At 44.6% G+C, this 18,200-nt stretch overlaps 1 protein-coding gene across 3 annotated transcripts in view; it reads right to left on the bottom strand.

Moving 5' to 3' along the window:
- SLC35F2 (solute carrier family 35 member F2) overlaps positions 1-18,200 on the bottom strand; it is a 1,151,438-nt gene that overhangs the window by 126,884 nt on the left and 1,006,354 nt on the right. For all 3 annotated transcript variants that reach the window (XM_069640625.1, XM_069640624.1, XM_069640623.1), the window contains exon 7: positions 14,009-14,163. In XM_069640625.1, the coding sequence (XP_069496726.1) occupies positions 14,009-14,163 (155 nt within the window). The remainder of the gene's footprint in view (positions 1-14,008; positions 14,164-18,200) is intronic.

The raw sequence follows: 18,200 nt of genomic DNA, 5'->3' as shown, positions 1-18,200 counted from the left end.
TAGGAAGAAAAAGAGCAGCAAAATAAGAAAACAGCAAAAGATTAGCAGCGATTGACAGGTTGGTGGGGCTGAGGCCACGTGAAATGGATTCACTTGCACCAGCTGACCAGCACTAATTCATTATGTCACACAAAATAGTTGATACAAGAGTCATGGTACTGTCTCTCTGGACTACTCTAACATGTGTATACTAGCCTTTTAAATCCACATTTGGACGTGCTCTGACCGTAAAATACTGCCTTTCCCTATATTTCAACCCTAATAGTAAAGAGCATTTTGGTTTGTTACCTTGAGGAAAATATCCAGGAAAAGGACACCTTCATTATTTCTTAATGGAACTTTGGTATTACAGAGTAGTTGGGTATTTCCTTTCCTGAAACAGTTCAGGGGAAGAGAAACTGAACCTGAAGACCAGGGTTGTTTTGTTGAAACTATATATGCAATGTTTTGCACAATCTATTTGAAGTGATGATAGAAACTACAATATACATGTTTTGTGTTTGTTTGTATGTTAGTGTGAGGGATAGATGCAATTGGACACAAGGTCAACTTAATTTAGTTTTGTTTCCATAGGAAGGGACATTGTTCTTCGATTAGGGTAAGATAGGCCTTTTTCCAAACCTCTTTTTATTGTAATAAACATGGCAAGTATTGAAAATACTTCAACATTGTGTCCACTCCTCATTTCTTCCCCTCACAGAATGCTCAGCGGAAAGAGAAAAGGGACGGATTCTCAGCTGGGGAGGGTCCAGAAAGGAAGCATAAAACAGGAGGGACTACAGAAAGTGCGTGAAAACCGTGAAGCTTGAATCAGCGAAGACGTGGAAGCTGCTGAGAACAGGGCGATCCTGTGCCAGGAGGCTACAGCCCGTGAATGTAACCAGTAGGCACATAGAGAGTGAACAGCTGAGGCATATAGGAGAAGAGCACCCGAGCGAAGGAGAACCAGGAGAGCGGTGGCGTGACCAGTGGAGGGGGCCTGATGTTCAAAATTGAGGTGAGCTGCGAGCTATTTAGCTCCTGCTTGCAGCCTAGAAGAGCCTTGTTAGCTTGATGCCAACAGCTACCAGGAGCTACTTTTGGCTCCTGATTCCAAAAAAACCTTTGTGAATTCAACTCTGTGAATTTGGGACAATCTATAAATAAACATTAGTACACATCTATACAAAGCATAAAGTACAAAAATATGTTTACATCTTATATGGCAGTTAAGATTTGTGGAACACTATGCCTTTGCTTCTTGTTCCACAGTGGTAGTTCCTGGTCACTGGTTAATGCTGGATATCCCAGAGCTGCTTTTAGCTCCTGCTTATTCAATCTTAATATCCATCCCGACAGGCATGTACAGTCTAACAGCACCGGGCCACGAAGAACCACCAAGAAGCATCAGACTGAACGCAGTGAACTGTTCAGACTCAAGTGTCGACCCGATGACACTAGCCGTGAACAAGAAGGTAATGGGAGAGGCGGGAGACCCGGGAGGGGAAACGGGGACCAAGGAGACACACAGCCTACTCGTCCCAGTGAAAGGTGTAAGGAACTCATGGTGCCAAAAGTAAAGAGACACCTGATCACAGTTCAAGTGTGTTTATTGAACAATGAATGCAGGGTGGAAAAACGCCTAAACTAAACCTAAATCTAAGATGGTAGCAAGCGTCAACCACCAAATGATAAATAAGGCAGTCCTGGTGGTGTTGGGTCAAAATAAAAGGGCCTACACTAAGAAAAAACAATTTCCAATTCCTTACAACTAATTATAGAAAGAGTGTGATATAGGGTTTCATGAGTCTTAATGTCTTTTTAACCAGTACTTCAGGCTTCGTCTCTGCTCGTCAGCTTCCCTCTTCCGGGTTCACTCTTGCCAACTTTTACCACACACTGTTCATGCGCTCATTCCCCTTAGCTTTGCAATCATCTGTTGGTCAAAACTTTCGACGGCACAGAGGATTTTACAAGACATGATATCTTTGACCTCTTTTCGCCTCTTCCCAACGGCTTCTGGTTACAGTAGTTTCACCCTCGGGTAATCTCCCAGAGTTTCCTGCTTGAGCACCCACGTTGTGCCAGCCTCCTCCGTTTCTGGTTTTCCTCCTCTTTCCTCAATTGTATCTTTAATTTGTTCAAAGTTCAAATTAGCCGTTGGCTACTTTTTGTTTAACACAGTTCGGTTTCTTATCAATTCTCCACTCGACTCACCAGCTGTGATAAACCGCTTGCCTTTCTTTATCCTCAGAGTCAAGTTCGGCATCACGAGACAGGTGTCCTTCCCCAGCTTCATTATCTGCGGAGGAGGGTCTCGCGTACCGTAGACATCTGTTACAACACACACTGGCTTTTATTTGTGGTCTTAGGATTCCTTCTCTGGAGGATTCACGGGCCTTGGTCGGAAAGGGCAAGGTCGCTTCTCACCTTGTCACCCTCTCGGTCTGCGCCGTCTTTCTCCTCATCTTGAACTGCCATGCTGAGTTAGCTCTCAGGTTGTGTGGACTGCCTTGCTGGTCCCGTGCTTTGATGCTCCACCTTTTATCCTGTGGGGAAGTGAAAGGGCCGTCAGGTGTGTGTGATTCTGGTCAATTGCCCGACTTTGAATGACCCTTGTATTGGGACATGTCAGGTAAATGGCTCTGGTGTTAGTCCGTTGTCTTTCGTGTTGTGCGAAAGCGTGTGTGCTTGGGAAGGGGGGGGCAGTGTTTTGAATATCCTACGTGGGAGGATGGGGAAAAGGTGTTGAAAGAAGGGGTATACCGCGTCTCACCCATCGGTGTCCCACTCCCCAAGGACCCCCCCCCCCCCTATCTAGGTGATCCTCCCTCACTGTTCCACCCCAGGAACTGGATTCAATAGCGACGGCCGTGGCCTGGCCACCTGGATGACAGACTCCCGGGGACTCGCTAGGGAGACACCGTCAGGTTTCTCACACAGGACAAGTGTTTATACGAGTGAGAGTAACTAAAGCATTCAGCCTACACGTCCCAGTGACAGAACACGTGTGTACACAAGTGAGAATACCTAGGGCATTCATCCTACTCGTCCCAGTGAAAGAAAAATTGTTCATAAGTGCGAGAACCACTACAACAATCAACTGACTCAGAGGCCAAGTGCCTATAAAAGTGAGAATAAATCCGAGACTGTTTACTCTCGCCCATCGCATTGCCGCTCTCAACCCCAACTTTCAGTGCTATGCGGATGGCAACTCATTTTCAGGCTCCCTTCCACAACCTCTTCTCCTTGTCTCATCTCACGCTCTGTCTGCTATCCAGGAGTGGTGTGACGCCAATGATCTCTGCCTTAATGCCAGTAAGACAGATTCTCATCGGCACACCTGCCCCCTCCTTTCCTGTCACTCTCTAGCCAGCCTTTCTGGGCACTCTTCCTGCTCCCACCTGTGAAGATAAAAACCTCAGGGTCATCTTCGACTCCACACTCTCCTTCTATCCTCACATCTCCTACGTCTCAAAGAAGTCACACTACCAACTGCACCTCCTCAGAAGTATTCTTCCTTTCCTCATTTTCCCCCAGAAGCTCACTCTCCAAAACAGGACTGCGAGACTGGTCCTTGGCTTCAAGCCCAGGGATTGTATCTCTGCAGGACTGAAATCTCTGTACTGGCTCCCAGTGGCGGCGGGGATTAAGCTCAAAACCCTCTGCATTGTCCATAAGGCCTTCTGTGGCCTGGGGCATCAATACCTTCAACTCTCTCTCCCTAAATATCTTCCTTCTCGAGCTCTTCGCTCATCCACCTCCAACTCCCTCAGGGTCAGTCGCTTCTCCAAGCAACGAGTTGGTGGCAGATATCTTTCTTCTGCTGGGGCCTCCCTCTGGAACAGCCTCCCTGCCTCTATGAAACTTGAGGAGAACCATCTCCGGTTCCGGAAGCATCTCAAGACCTTCCTCTTTGCTTCTGCTTACCTGGCAATCCTCTGATCTCGGGCCCAGGTCCCCTCCCCGCCCGCCAGTTGCACACCTGCACTGCCCCCCTGGCAACCCTTGCACTCGGGGAATGTTTCTGTATCCATACAGCCCCCTACCAGCACTTGACACCTGATGTCTGCCCTTACCCTTGAACTTGCCACCAGCTTGGCTGCACTTCTCATTTATTGTCTTTGTCTTTATTTATTTTAGTTATTCATTTATCTTTATTTTTTATGGTTGTCTTATGTACTGCACTGCCCCCCCTGCACTTCTGCCCTTTTCCCCCCACCGTGCACTTGCACAATCTCAATGCCACCTGGTCTAGTAAGATCGCGGTCTGTCTTCCCTCTGTTCCCCCTCCCTTGCCGCGTCTTGAAACACTTGTGTATAGGCGCGTTATGAATGCCATATCATATATCACACTCGTCTCAGTGAAGGGTTGAATACCCATAAGAATGAAAGTCACAATCAAACCTGTCTCGCTCAGTACAACAGGACAGAAACCGAACAGGGGAGCAAACATAGTTGCTTGGACTGCTGTATTTGATCCAAGGAGAAGGGCAATTTGTCAGAACAATGTGAATGTGGTATGAGACATATTGATTATGCAGAAGTAAAGAACAAGAAGAATACAGAGACACTTCAAGAAACCATTGTACAAGGGGATAAAATCCCAAACATAGCAAAGAGACGAAGTCTAATTCAAGAAAGAAGAGGGACACCAGAAAGGTGGCAAAGTCCCCGAAACGAATTGTACAAATGAATCCAAGAAATAGCCAAGAAATATTGAAGAATCAGCTACTAGGGCTGAGGAAAGCCTATCCAGGAGAAGGGAGTCATTCTCCAGGACTTTTTGTGGTTTTCTTTTAGTGGTAGGGGCAACGATAGATTAGCGTGGAGACAGAGGACAGACTGTATACTTTTTGTGCTGTACTACTGAGAATGAGCACCCTAGTCAGTTTTGTTAGGGATAGAAATGCCTTTTTTCCTATAATTTAAATAAACTACTTAACGGGCTGCCTAATTCTTCTGACCTGATGGTTGAAGGTGGGCACCACTGTACTAATTTGATCAATTTATGTATTAAACTCTTATAACCTTGTATAACAGTCAGTCATGTATTCTGTAGCAAAATGGTAAAAGAAGCCCTTGGCACAAGGGTAGATAATACACAGAAAAAAGGTTTGGGGTTCCCCCTGGACCGACCATATGCTCCGACACCTTACTTATGCAATCATAGTTCAAATATGTATGATATAAATCATTTCACTGTGATTAATGTCATCCTTAATCGTATTCTTCAGATAAAGTTTTATAACTCCGTTCTTTTATTCCATCATAAAAGATAGTGACCATCCATAGGTGTCAAATAGCCAATGCATTTCGGAACCAAGTCCGTCTTCAGGGCTAAAACACTGAAAATATACATGGGATGGTTGGTGTACAACTGAGTGAGTCTTCCAACCTGCACAGGGCTGATGTGTGCGCACTGCAATAATGAAAATAAAGACTACAAATTAGTAAATTACTTGAGTCGCGAGGCTGTGCAGCTCAATTCTTCTGACCTACCACAATATCCATGGAACCCATTACCATTGTAGATACCGGTACATTTAGATCGAATGCAATCCAAGACAGAAACTCCTTAAAACAGACTTTTTGGTGTGAAAACACAATGTCTTGGCAATCGGCATACACCGCTTTGATCTGAAGGCCTGCAATGTTCCATGATATTAATGTCAAGCAAAGACTCGACGTGTATTGTTAGGTCGGACCATGCTCTTCGCATGCTCAAAGTGGGTGGCAGGCGGGGACGGGTTTTCAGTCCGGTGTTACTAGATCAATAACCAGAGGCTGGGTTGATGTCATTTTAAGGAATAGCTTTAATGGCAAGGGAGGTAGATTGTGGTTGTATGGGCATATAGGTGGATAGTTGATCCACGTGGTGGCAGTGTTATACATTCCATTGATACAATCCCTCTACCAGAACTTTGGTTACAAACTTCAGCTTAAATAAATCGTAGTTTGGATTCTCTGTCCTGCATGCAAGTCGCTTCCATATCATCACTAGGGATGATCGACAAACAGCCCTTCACACATAGTATTCAATGTGCGTATTTGTTAACCTGTTCATCCTCCCCTTCAAACCATTATTCTGTCAATTTTGGGATCGCCATGCAAACCACATTGCTCAGTGGGACCGGTGACTAGGGACTCTTTTCAGGGATATTATTAGAACCATGGTGCCACCTATCCGTTGTTAACTGTGCTAGACTGTCATCCGTGTAGTTTGCGGGATGAGGTCTTGCGCTTGTTGTTACAATAATTATTTCCGGTAGCTACACATCTAGTATGCAAGCAGAGCAGGAAATTCTCTTTCAAGTTCCTGAGCACTGAGTACCATTGCCAGGTCAGGCACAGTTGAAGCACCTCAGGGTGATACCCTTTTAGGCTTTTGCAGCGCTTTGGAAACAAGCCCCTACAGGCCTCTCTAGTACAAAACCACTGAATCTAGTATGACGCATGTCGGCACCAGCACACAAAGCCAGGTGTTAGGCTCTGAAACAGCGTCAGAGACACCCAATAGCACTGCTGTGCCAAAGCTCCCAATATCCAAGGAATGTGAGTTTTTACAGCAGCAGATTCCTATTGTTTTTTTACCACGCATTTTGGCGCAAATATATGTGGGGTTGTATTTAGGTGAATAATTAATGTAGGAGGTTGAGGGGGGGCTGCATGGAGTCTCCCACCTCATATTTGCTGCAAAATCGTCCAGTAAAAAAAAAAAGAATGTGATGAATTCTACCACAATCAAATAACCTTGAACAAATCACCTAGAACCTAATATCCATGCTTCAGGAGCCCAGCTATCACTTCCTTCTATGTGACAAAGTCTGAATTGTCAAGTAGCATGGCCTGTCTGATCATAGCTGAGAAAGATCCACAAAAGTTTCATTTGATCACATCACATGACCCGGGTTTAAACTCCACAGACCTGCGTTTTGATTTCACTTAGAGAAATAGACAACCTGCATGAATTGTTTTTTGTAAACTCAGTTATTTGTTTGTAATTTGTGTTCAGCACTGGCGCTACCCAGTGTCTCAGAAGACCTAAGAATGGTGCAATTTAGGCATACAACACTGAGGAAAATGTACCAACGAGGAAGCCAAACGGGATGAAAAGTCACTTTCCCATGCCTTGAAAAAAACAGCTGACAATTTAGCAAGGAAAATAAAACGCCCACATCCAAGGAACAATACTCTTCCATGTCCCATTCCACTGTAGTGGAAAGAAAGGAATGAAGGTGAAGCTGATCTGAAAGTACCAGAAAGACCTGGGTGCAGGGCTTGGCTGGACGTTGGAGATGATGTGTTTGAGATGATTACACGTTTTAGCGATGCAGTCCGGTCCATCCCGGAACTAGGGACAGATATCCCATTAATAGAAAATAATGAACACAATGATGTAAGATTTTATACTTTGAAATGGGATATCTGAGTTGCAGCGAATTTCCTAAAATGGCAGACTAGTCTTTCAACTAAGTAGTCCTTGGGAGCATGGTCTCCACCAGTTGCTGAGCTGTCCAAGGCTCTTTTCAGGTGAAGACAAGATTTGAAATAGTGAACATCAAGCTGGACAACCGGGTGTTCTCCAAGTCAAATCCCAACTTCATCGGTACAGAATCTGGGTCAGCTGAAAAGATGGACAAACTAGTCCAGGCTGGTCAAAGAAATTGGAAGAATAACCCAGGGCAAGAGTAGAATTTGCTCAATCGAGGACTGGAAGAGGGTATCCTGTGCCAGACTGGAGAAGTTTGTACATATCAGTGCCTTTCTAAATTTAACTCAGAATTCAAACATGGAGCACATCATTGAGAACTTCTTGAAGGAGATCATTCGGGATCTGCCCTTCTCTTCCAAATTCTTCTTCAAGCATGCTCACAGATCACTATTCCTGGGCCGGTGGGGCCCGAACGGTGTATGGCATGAAATTCTCAGGCAGGTGCAGGGACAGCGAGTTCATGGGTCATGGCCTGATGGAGTAATACACAAAATGTTCTTCTTGTGGTGCCTGGGAGGGCTCATCTTTGACTGCTGCTCATCTGCATTATGTTTTATGAATCATTCCGTCCTACAGCTTGTTAAACTCGCTTGTTAAGTTGTGTGGGGTCACTTTACAAGAGGCACATGGGAAAACCTTACTGCTGATACTTGTGCCCCCTGTAGTCGAATGCAGTGATGTGCCATGCTGAACTTGAGCTCACGCATGCTTGTAAATGCTTCATGACCATACTTCCGGTATCTTAGAGGTTTGAACATTTGATTTGAAAAGGCTGCCCTGCCAGCTGGGTTCGAACCTGTTGGTCAATGCTTTGTACGTGAATTGTGAGAATTTAAAATTGCCTCCAAATGGCCTAACGTGAAACAAAAGAATAATTTGAACAACTGTGCAAAATATAATTTTATGTCTTAACCAAGGAACGTTCAAACGTGTCCACCAGTGCTTGACTATTTGTATTATTTAATCAAGATAACCTGGGGAGGGGTGTGTGATGAATCCAATTGAGTCATCATGTATTCCCTGGCAGTAACCCCCTCAAATGTGGCCAGGGGACTGCTGCCGCTAACTGATCATGACCCTCGGGGCGGCAACATGTGGGAGGAGACAACTACAGGCTTCATTGGATAAGGTACGTATACCCCATTTACCCGTGAGGAAGACCCCCTGTTAATGCCTATTGCCGTGAATTTGTTCCCCCCCTTTAGGGAAACTAAAGAAACCTTTACCAAACACCCTCTAGGCCAAACTACCCTCTTTAAAAGCTCCAGGAAAATCAGTTTCAGTTCCAATTCCCCTTCATATACAACTGATCTTTCATATGGAATCATTGAGAGAGATTCTCCAGATATTATACATCAAGTGACATCAATAGACTCCAACTCCCTCAACCACCTACGTACTGAGACGAGGAGGATGAAGGAATTGATCCAAAGCAGTAGCTCAGTGAGCATACTAGTTTGGTGAAAACACCTGTGTGCACCATGTACCCTTGACATCTACTGCAACACACTTGGGCTATTGTTTTCGGTCTTATGATTCCTTCCATGGAGGTTTCATGGGCCTTGATCGGAAAGGGCAAGGTCGCTTCTCTCCTTGACACCCTCTCGGTTCACGCCGTCTTTCTCCTCCTCTTGAACTGCCATGCCTGGATAGCTGTCTCATCGTGTGGTCTGCCTTGCTCGTATGGCTCTCTCATGCTCCACGTTTTATCCCTGTGGGGAAGGGAAAGTGCCGTCAGGTGTGTGTGATTCTGGTCAATTGCCTGACCCTGGTGTTTGGACATGTCAGATAAACAGCTCAGGTGTTTGTCCATCGTCTTTCGGGATGTGCGAAAGTGTTTGTGTTGGAAAAGGGGGGAGGAGGGTAAGAGTGTTTGAATATCCTACGGGGTAGGATGGGCAAAAGGTGTTATAAGAAGGAGGATACCGCGCCTCACCCGGTGTCCCACTTACACTCCCCGATGGACACCCCCCCCCAATCAGATGATCCTCCCTCACTGGTCCACCCCCAGGAACTGGATCCAAGTCCAATAGTGATGGCCATGTCCTGACCACCTGAGTGACAGGTGGCCAGGGACTACGGACTAGACTGGGGACTAGTCAGGGAGACGCCTTCAGGTTGCTCATACCGGCAAGGGGAGGGGGGTGGCAGCCTCCCAGCCAAAGGGGAGGCTCAGAACATGGGTGTTACCAGACAGAAATCCCAGTGCCATGAGCCTCCTCAAGGTTGGCGGCCCCATGTACCCTCAATCCAACCAAAGAATTCCCTCCACACCCTCCCACCCCCACTTACCTTCTTTTGTGTCAATTTCATGAACGGGCACGCTGGGAACACTTGTGTCCCCAGCACGTCCGCTGCCAATCTGCGACAGGCCATCATGGACAGGAAGAAAGGACTACACGTAGTCCCTTCCTCTTTTCCATGGCAGTCATTTTTTTGTCTAGTTTTTTTAATGGCTGCCTCGGGAAGAGAGAAAGGACTTTGTGTAGCTCCTACTCCCGTTTCCATGGCAGCCATATCTTTTGTTTACTTTTAAATATTTTCAATGGCTGCCCCGGAAAAGGAAAACTGACTTTGTTTTCCCTTCCACGGCAGCCATTTTTCTTTCTGTTCCGAACGCCAGACCATTTCGGACCAGAAAATAAAATGCTTTTAGTTCCCTGGTCTTTTGGGCTGGGGTACTAATAGTAATAGCCCCCTGCAAGGGGGCAGTACCACTTCAGGTAATGCCCTGTGGCATTCGCTAAGGGACTTGCTGCCTTCGCGCCTGCAACTATCGGCCCTGGGGCATTACATTAAGTGGTAATGCCTACTTGGTCGGGGCCTACTGCTTAAATAAAAGTCTTTAACCAAAAACATCACTGTTTGGCTTTTATTTCTGACCCCTCACACAGGGCATTATCGGTCAGGTAATGTCCTGGGGCCCACAGTTACACGCCCGAGTGAAGCAAAGGTTGTAATGTAAACCCCAGGGCATTACCTGACTAGTTATTTCTTTTTATTTATTTATTTATTTTCCATTTATAGCAGCGCACCAAACCCTCAGGCATCTGGGAGCTAGTTACAGTAAGTGCGAATTAACAATCTTCAAAGTGCAGGCACACACATACATTGCAGCGTACTGGTGGTTCTTAGGAGTAATCTGGTGAAGCCACGCCTCATGGTACGGGGGCTAAATTAGGCATACAGATACAGCAGTGTCAAGTTAGGGTAAATGCATAGCATAGCAAAGCCATGCCTCATGGTACCTGAGCTGCATTAGGCATACAGATATAGGAGTGTTAACTTAGGATAAATGCATGGACTAGCGAAGCCACGCCTCATGATACGGGAGGCTATATACAGACAGGCAGGACAGGCTAGAGGTACAAGGAGGTTGAGCAGCCCAGTAGTGCACATATGGAGAAACATACCTAAATTTGAGTTTCACTGCAAACAGTGCAAATGGAGGTACGTACAGATAGAAAAACATGGCTAAATTCGAGTTTACCGGAGTGCAGAAATGCATTAGAGGGAGGGCTACAGTGAGCCATACACAGAAAAGTAGCAAAGGCACACCTAGGCTCGTCAGTATAGTGAGTTAGCGGAAAGGCATACAGTGTCCAGGACATGACTCGCGGTACAAGTTTGTATGTGTAGTTGGCTGCAAGCAGTGTTGCAGTTCCATGAGGCAGAGAAGAAAGGAGCGTAAGCTGCTGCAGGGGGGCCGCAGGGGGCCTCCAAGCCCTTACAGGAAGGCAAACTCGATTGGCTAAACAGGGAATGAGGGAGCGAGAATCCTTGTTAATGTGCCATCTTCCCGGCAACGCTCTGTGGCCCTCTGGAGCCTCAAAACAAAGGTGGCAGACATTTCTATACAATAAAGTATGCAGCAGACAATAAGCCCAGTGTGAACACACTGCTGCTGTGTGTGGGCTCCAGATGATCATGGCACATGAGCACTGCCATGGGAGTGCCCATGTGGGCTCACCTGCAATATCAGACTGCAGCAGTAGATGGTCAGTGTCTTCTCGATGCAAGGCTAGGTCCAGGGTTGAGCTGCGAGGCGGAGATTGGAGGCAGGGGAGAGTATTGCCCCCCCTCTGAGGCTTATATTGGTATTAGTACCCCAGCATGTTGTACCGGGATACAAATGGTGTATTTTTCTCAAGCTGAAAAACAGCATGTTAAGAGTTTCTCAACTCGCAAATTTTTATTTTTATTTTAAAGAGGGCCGCCATGGATCAGGGAGAAGGGGTAGTGGCTTCTCCCTTTCCATGGTGGCAATTCGGGAGTCAGTGATGTGCTGGGAACACTACTGTTCCTGGCGCCGGCGAGGCACAAGGAAGCACAAGGTAAGTGGGCGGGGGTCTAAATATGCGGAAAAGGGGCTGGTAGGGAAGAGGACGCAGGGGAGCTCACTTGCCCAATTCCCGGCAAGGAAAGATGTCGGCATCCCACTGAGGAGACTCAGAAAGGGGTCTATACTGTGTGGTAAAGACCCCGTTCTAAGCCTCTTCATTGGCTGGAAGGTCACCACAACCCCCTCGTTGGGTACTCATTTTCTGTCACTGTACAATGAGCTTTATTAAAACACACTGACTAGAAGTGCTTCTTTTTGGGTATATATTGGCAGAGGACATAATAAAACAGAAGTTACGAAATCAGGAGTCTTCTTTCAGATCGGCTCTAAAACTCAGGGATAAAAATGACAACCTGCCAAGTGCATTGTTATTGTAGTTCATTTACTCCTATTGCGTCTTCCGACAAGGCACTTTACAAAATAAATGCATTGGTACTATATAGCAAAGGTGGTATATCACAACAGGATACAAAAGAGAGAAAAAGGAATGAAAGAAGAAGTTAACTGATGATCCAGTAACAGTCAAAATGAAAGTCAAGCAACATGATGAGTTGGTACAAGACACATGCCAGCCACCCCGATACCCCAAAAAATATATTTGGGGGAAGCAAATATTAAAATAGTCCAGTAAAGCACATGCAGGAATCCAGCTGATGAAATGGGGATAAGGGCTTGAAAATAACACATGATTTGCATAGTCGCATAAACGAGACCAACCTGGTCAAATCAAAATTCAAGGCACCGGGCCCAACGCTATGTGGCTATGATTATGCAAGGACATTATTGAAAATACCTGGCATCAATTTGCTAGTTCCCCTGGATGCTTTAGATATACCACACACTGCTCATACTTAAAAGATATTTGAAAAAAGAAAAAGAAAGAAGAATAACAGCCTCCCCAAAAATAAACATCGATGAAAGCAGTGTCTCACTCTACTGGAGTTCCCCATGCCCACCTTCCCTGGTGTCTTTTTTAGCAGAAGTTAGAGAACCGATATTCGTTTTCCTCTCATCTGCCGTCGGGGAGAGAAGATGAGAGTTGTAATTTTAACTGATTGGGTGAATAGGGATGGCCTGGTCTATACTTTATACACCTGGCCGCAAGATCCAGAAATGCCACTTTGGGGAATAGACTGGATTCCTTCATGAGAAGAGATGTTTGAGGAGTGGGTTGACATCAGTGTCTACACCACTGCTTCAGTATTATAAAACACATTATGCCTTCATGGCCCGCTGTTGAGACTGTCTAAACTCTGCTTTTCTAGTATGTTATGAATGCAAAGGGTTGCAGAAAGGGTTAGTCAATACCATATCGCAGCTGGCACAGGATACCCCAGACTTAATCAAACTCTCCTACTGCTAGGTCCAGACAGGTGGTGTCCCTGGAGGGGATCTCTGGGTGCACACTTTCGAAATGAACTGTGGCACTGGAGATGCTCTCCCTCCAACACGTATCCAGGTCAAGGGGCTTACAGGACTTGAGAGAGTAGCATTACTCAATGCTGAGGCTGGGTCCACTTGCCCACTTTCTCAGAGATATGTTTTGGGTTGCCTTTAACAAGTTTTGGGGAAAACTGAAATATCGGCTGTGTTCTAGTGGAACCAGAGCCACTGGGCCATGAACTACAATTCCATAAAGACACACTCACTTAATATTGGTCTCCATGATAGTGGCCACGAGATAGATCTTTTGGTCCTGGAGAGGAGGGGTAGTGTTATCTGTGACTAAATGTCTCAGGGATCTGATTTGAGGAATGAACGAGAGGAAAACGACTGTACCATGCTATCAGTTCAGCAGCGACCACAGCATATAAGCCTCCCTATGGCTGCATTAGGTTGATGTAGGGTCACAACCAGATTGAACTTGGGCTGATATTCAAAACGCACCTGCAGAATAATAGGCACTGTTACCCTTTTGGTTCTAGTTTTGTACTACTGTCTGGCTAGAGAGTCAATGCTTCATTGGGCGGTTACCATTTCACTGCCCCCTGTCTTTTCGAGTGTATTTTTATATTTGATGTTATGATGAGGACCTCACTTGTGCCCAAGCAGGACTGTGGTGTCTGTTTAGGGTTTGCAACACTTTGCTGCATGCTTCCCAATACGCATGGTACTTGTCACCATCCTGTTGTGTTTTTCTATACTATTAACAATAAAAAAAGTGTTTTGAAAAATACATGTTATCTACTTACCGAATAGCCAAACAGGAAAAGCCCGAAAAAGAGACTGTAAAGATCTGCTGTCAGAATACCCAGGTTGACAGATGTGGCACTGGTAACCTTAATCACAACAGGCATAAGGCTATACAGTCCAAACATGCACAGCGCAAAAGCTGTGAATAATAATGCTGTAAAAGGAAACAAAAAGCGAAAATTAAACACCACAAAAGTATACGCTAATCAACACATATACTGGCAAAGCTCAACTATTTGATTTGTTCACCACACAACCTCTGGCAGCCACTGGATCAGAAGGAACAACAAAAGGTTATGGTATTATCTTAACATAATATGTAACAAAGGTCTGCTGGGAAATCTAACCTATATAGTGCCATTATTGCATTACAGCAGGGTAAAGTAATTACTCCAAAATGTCAATACATTTGGACTGTTTGTGTTTGCTGAATGCAACCAATTAGGCAGGACACAGACAGACATGAACACTTCCCCCAGAGAGAATAAAAGACTGAATTTTAAAGCGTTTTGATTGCAGATTGCCCAGTGTTTTTCATGCAGCAGCACGTTCTCAGAAAACTGAAGATAAACTTGCTTATTGACAAGACGGTTTGCAACAACGTTTGGCAAAAGGCCTGGATGTACTCAAAGGTCAACATTTTCTCTCTCGAGAATTGTATTGTTCTCATTAAAGGTATAGGACATCAACTTCCCTTTTTCTCCTAACAGAAGCCACAGCAATAATTACAAGCCAGCTACATTTAAAATGGTTCTGCAGGAGTTCAACAGAAGCCTCGTCAGTTTAAATATGAAAATGGACAATGTGTGTTCAGGGAATAGCCCTTAACACCTGCAAATATGAATTGAAATACAAACTTGATCTTTTGGCAATGGAAAACACAACTGATCTATGAATTTTCATAGAAGATTATTAAATTGCAGTGAATCCATTAAAGTACAAAAGCTGTAATCTAACAATTGAGGTTGATCATGACATTCTCTAACAAAGAATTTCTGTTCAAATGAGAGACAAGGATGAGTCAATTATGTTCAAAAATCCTTAAATGTTTACATGCAGTCTTATGAAATGTTAAGAGACTGCACCGTCGAAACTCACAAGTCAGGCTGAATTATTCAATGATGTTGAATTTGTGTCAAAAAAACTTTACCAAGAGAGAATGTCTCATCTAACTGGCAGCTTATTAAGAGTAAACAGGCAAACATAAAAGATGGGCCTTGTAGAATGTTTGCACAAGCCATGTCTGAGTCTCTTTACACATCGTCTGGCCAAGATTGTCATTGGTCTACACCAAGCGACATGATACAGGAGGCACATCTAAGAAAGCCAGCAGGGTGTCCGGGCAGGCAAGGGGGGCGTTAGGCAAAGGGTGACACCGGTCAGCTGGCTCGCTTTCATCCCTATCCTTCAATACAACCAAAATGACCGTCAAACGGGCATTCTGCTCCACCTTGCTGTGACTCCAAAGATCAATTTACTTCTTTGGTTGATATTAGCCCAATTACTGTATGTTATGGTCACTACCAGCCTAATTACTGTATTTTTGATTGATAGCCATCTAATATATATGTTACGTCGATACCAGCTAAATCAATAATGTCCTCATTCAAACTGGCCTAATTAGTGTATTTTTGGTTACTATATGCCCGAAAAAGTCAAATCAACAAAATGACAGGAACAGCATAAGTGGCATGCCCTTTAACCCTACTCCTGAAGAAATCACTAGTGAACTTTGGACCTAATAACACCACAGTAAGTCAAACAGATGCCTCCTGTGTGTAGACTTGGATGTTTCTTAGCATGACAGTATATCATTGTGGTATGCAGCCAGTCAAGAGTATTTAATAAAATTGCTTTTAATTATAATGCCTTGTGCAGCTGGATTTTGGGATGATGCTTTTGCATGGATGACCATTCAAGTTTAAATATTATCTGACTTTGTCTTCTCTACAAGTCAATACTCGATGGTGGCGCAGATTGTGACATACTGTTCCTGCCCTGTAGCGAGTTTCAGTAATGTATATGCGATATAACCTTAAGTCCATATATCAAATTCTTGTGCAATGTGCCTTAGTGGTTCTGTAGATCACCCCATGGCAAACTAATTCCCATAGAGAATATACAGGTATCTGTAACATCTTAACACTAGGAATGCCTAGCTGTATCTTATTTCGCTGCCAGGATTTAAAGAAGATATTAATAAATCTTGTTGATATCGAAGATAAAAGGTGGGGATGTGGTCTGATATTCAAAAAATGAAAAGGCTTCATTTGCCATGCTATATTTCCCATCAAGCTGGTTACACTTCCCAATGAAACCTTTGCAAAGGAAACATAATATAGTTGGTAGCCAAGGCGTAAATATTGGCTCAAATATGTAGGGATTTTCAGAATGAGTGAGAAGCACATTCTAATGCAAAACCGTACTGAAATTGGATCAAGTAAGTCGAAAATAACATTTTACTGAAGCATTTTGTGTGGTTTGCCTCAAAGTGTTCTCTCACATTACAAACACTGATCTGAGGATCAGTTTCATATTCACTCTTTGCCAGCAATATCATTGGCTGGGTCGCAGGGGTCACAAACAATGCCCCAGAGGTACCAAGCTAATAGCACCAGGCTCCCCTGGCAATCCCGGAATGACATCCACCCCCCCACTTTTCTTCACTACATCTGTCTCTGAACCCATCTCCCAAACCCCTCACCTCTCTGACAGGTAGGAGCTGGACTAATGAGCAGCAAAGCTAGCCATCTGCCCCCCCTCCTTCCAAATGTATCCTTGATGCCGTCAAACAAAGCACTGCTCGACTTCTCAACACAACCCTTCTCATGATTACCCTCAACAACGTTCCCCTGGGATGCCCTACCTCCTCTTCTACAATCTTGACCTTCAACACAAAACATTAACCCCTTTACTTCTGACCACTTCCACATTCACTTCCCTCATTCTGTTCTTCCTCTACTCTATACTTACCTATATATTCGAATCTGAATCCATGATGCACTACTGTGATCAAGTAAGTCCTCTATCCAAGCTATCTGTTTGGCTTTTGCTAACTTCATTGAGCAGGTTTTTCAGAAATTCAACTTGGAATTTGCATCTCCCTTTGTCCTCCAGTTGTCTAATAGAGGACATTCAAGCTGCTGTTCTCTCCTACCTGGCCTCGCTGTTGCCACTGCCTTGGACGCAGCCAAATCTCCCTACTACCCCCTCAGCTCATCTACCGGATGATCTATTTTCCCTGATGATTGGGTACTGGAAAACCAAAGTTATCAGTCTTCCGGCCTATACTGCCTCCCTCCAGGCAGTCCCAAGTGTCCTTTCCATCTAATCTCCTAACCCCATCCTCCGCTAATGATACCACAAGGTTTCTAGTTGACAGCGACCTCAAGCCTCACCTTCTATTCAATAGAATACATCTCAATTCTACACTACTGCCACAGTCGCCTTGTAGACATCCACCTATAATCATCTGCACCTCTTAAAAAGTATTAAACTTTACTGACCACACCTTGCACAGCTCTTTGTGTTTCTCATGCATCTCCCTTCACTGCCTCTACAATGGGTGGATATCCATGCAAAAACTTCACCATTTCATACCCCTTATCCTAGTCTATAAATACAGATACGACCAGCTCTCCCCAATTTAGCTGCAAATCTCCCACCATCCCATGCGTATCCACACAATGTTGTGTACATTTGCAAATAAACTCTAATGATATGTTTGCAATTAAGGCACCACATGTGGAGGGAGCTCTAGGAATAAAAGAAACATGTTGATTAAGCAAATTCTAACAGTTGTATACAGTGAACAACCCACTTTGCGACAGTGGATTTAGTTACTCCGTCCCTCTCTCTTTCTGTTGCAAAAGACAAGAGCTGACTTGTGTTATGCAATTCCTTGGTCCACTGAGGTAGAACATTACTTGTCTACGAACATCAAGTGTGTGCAGAGCTTTCGCTCCCCTACTTTGTGGGTTAGGAAGAAGACTGTCAATTCTACTAACTTGACATTTTCTTGATTTATTTGGGAAAGAACCATGGATTAGTTCTAAAAACGAACTTATCTTTGTGAATAGTGACACATTGATAACCTGGTGAGAGAGCCTGTGCTCATAACATTCTGATGGAACTTCTAGCAATGAGGAAGGCTACTTTGCAAGTAAGCTCTTTCAAGGGTACTTTATGCAT

The sequence above is a fragment of the Ambystoma mexicanum genome, chromosome 7q (assembly GCF_040938575.1).
Source record: "Ambystoma mexicanum isolate Mex_15411 chromosome 7q, UKY_AmexF1_1, whole genome shotgun sequence".
NCBI classification, from domain to species: Eukaryota; Metazoa; Chordata; class Amphibia; order Caudata; family Ambystomatidae; genus Ambystoma; species Ambystoma mexicanum.
Note: the sequence above shows the minus strand (reverse complement) of the source record. Positions and strands in the feature narration are given on the sequence as shown.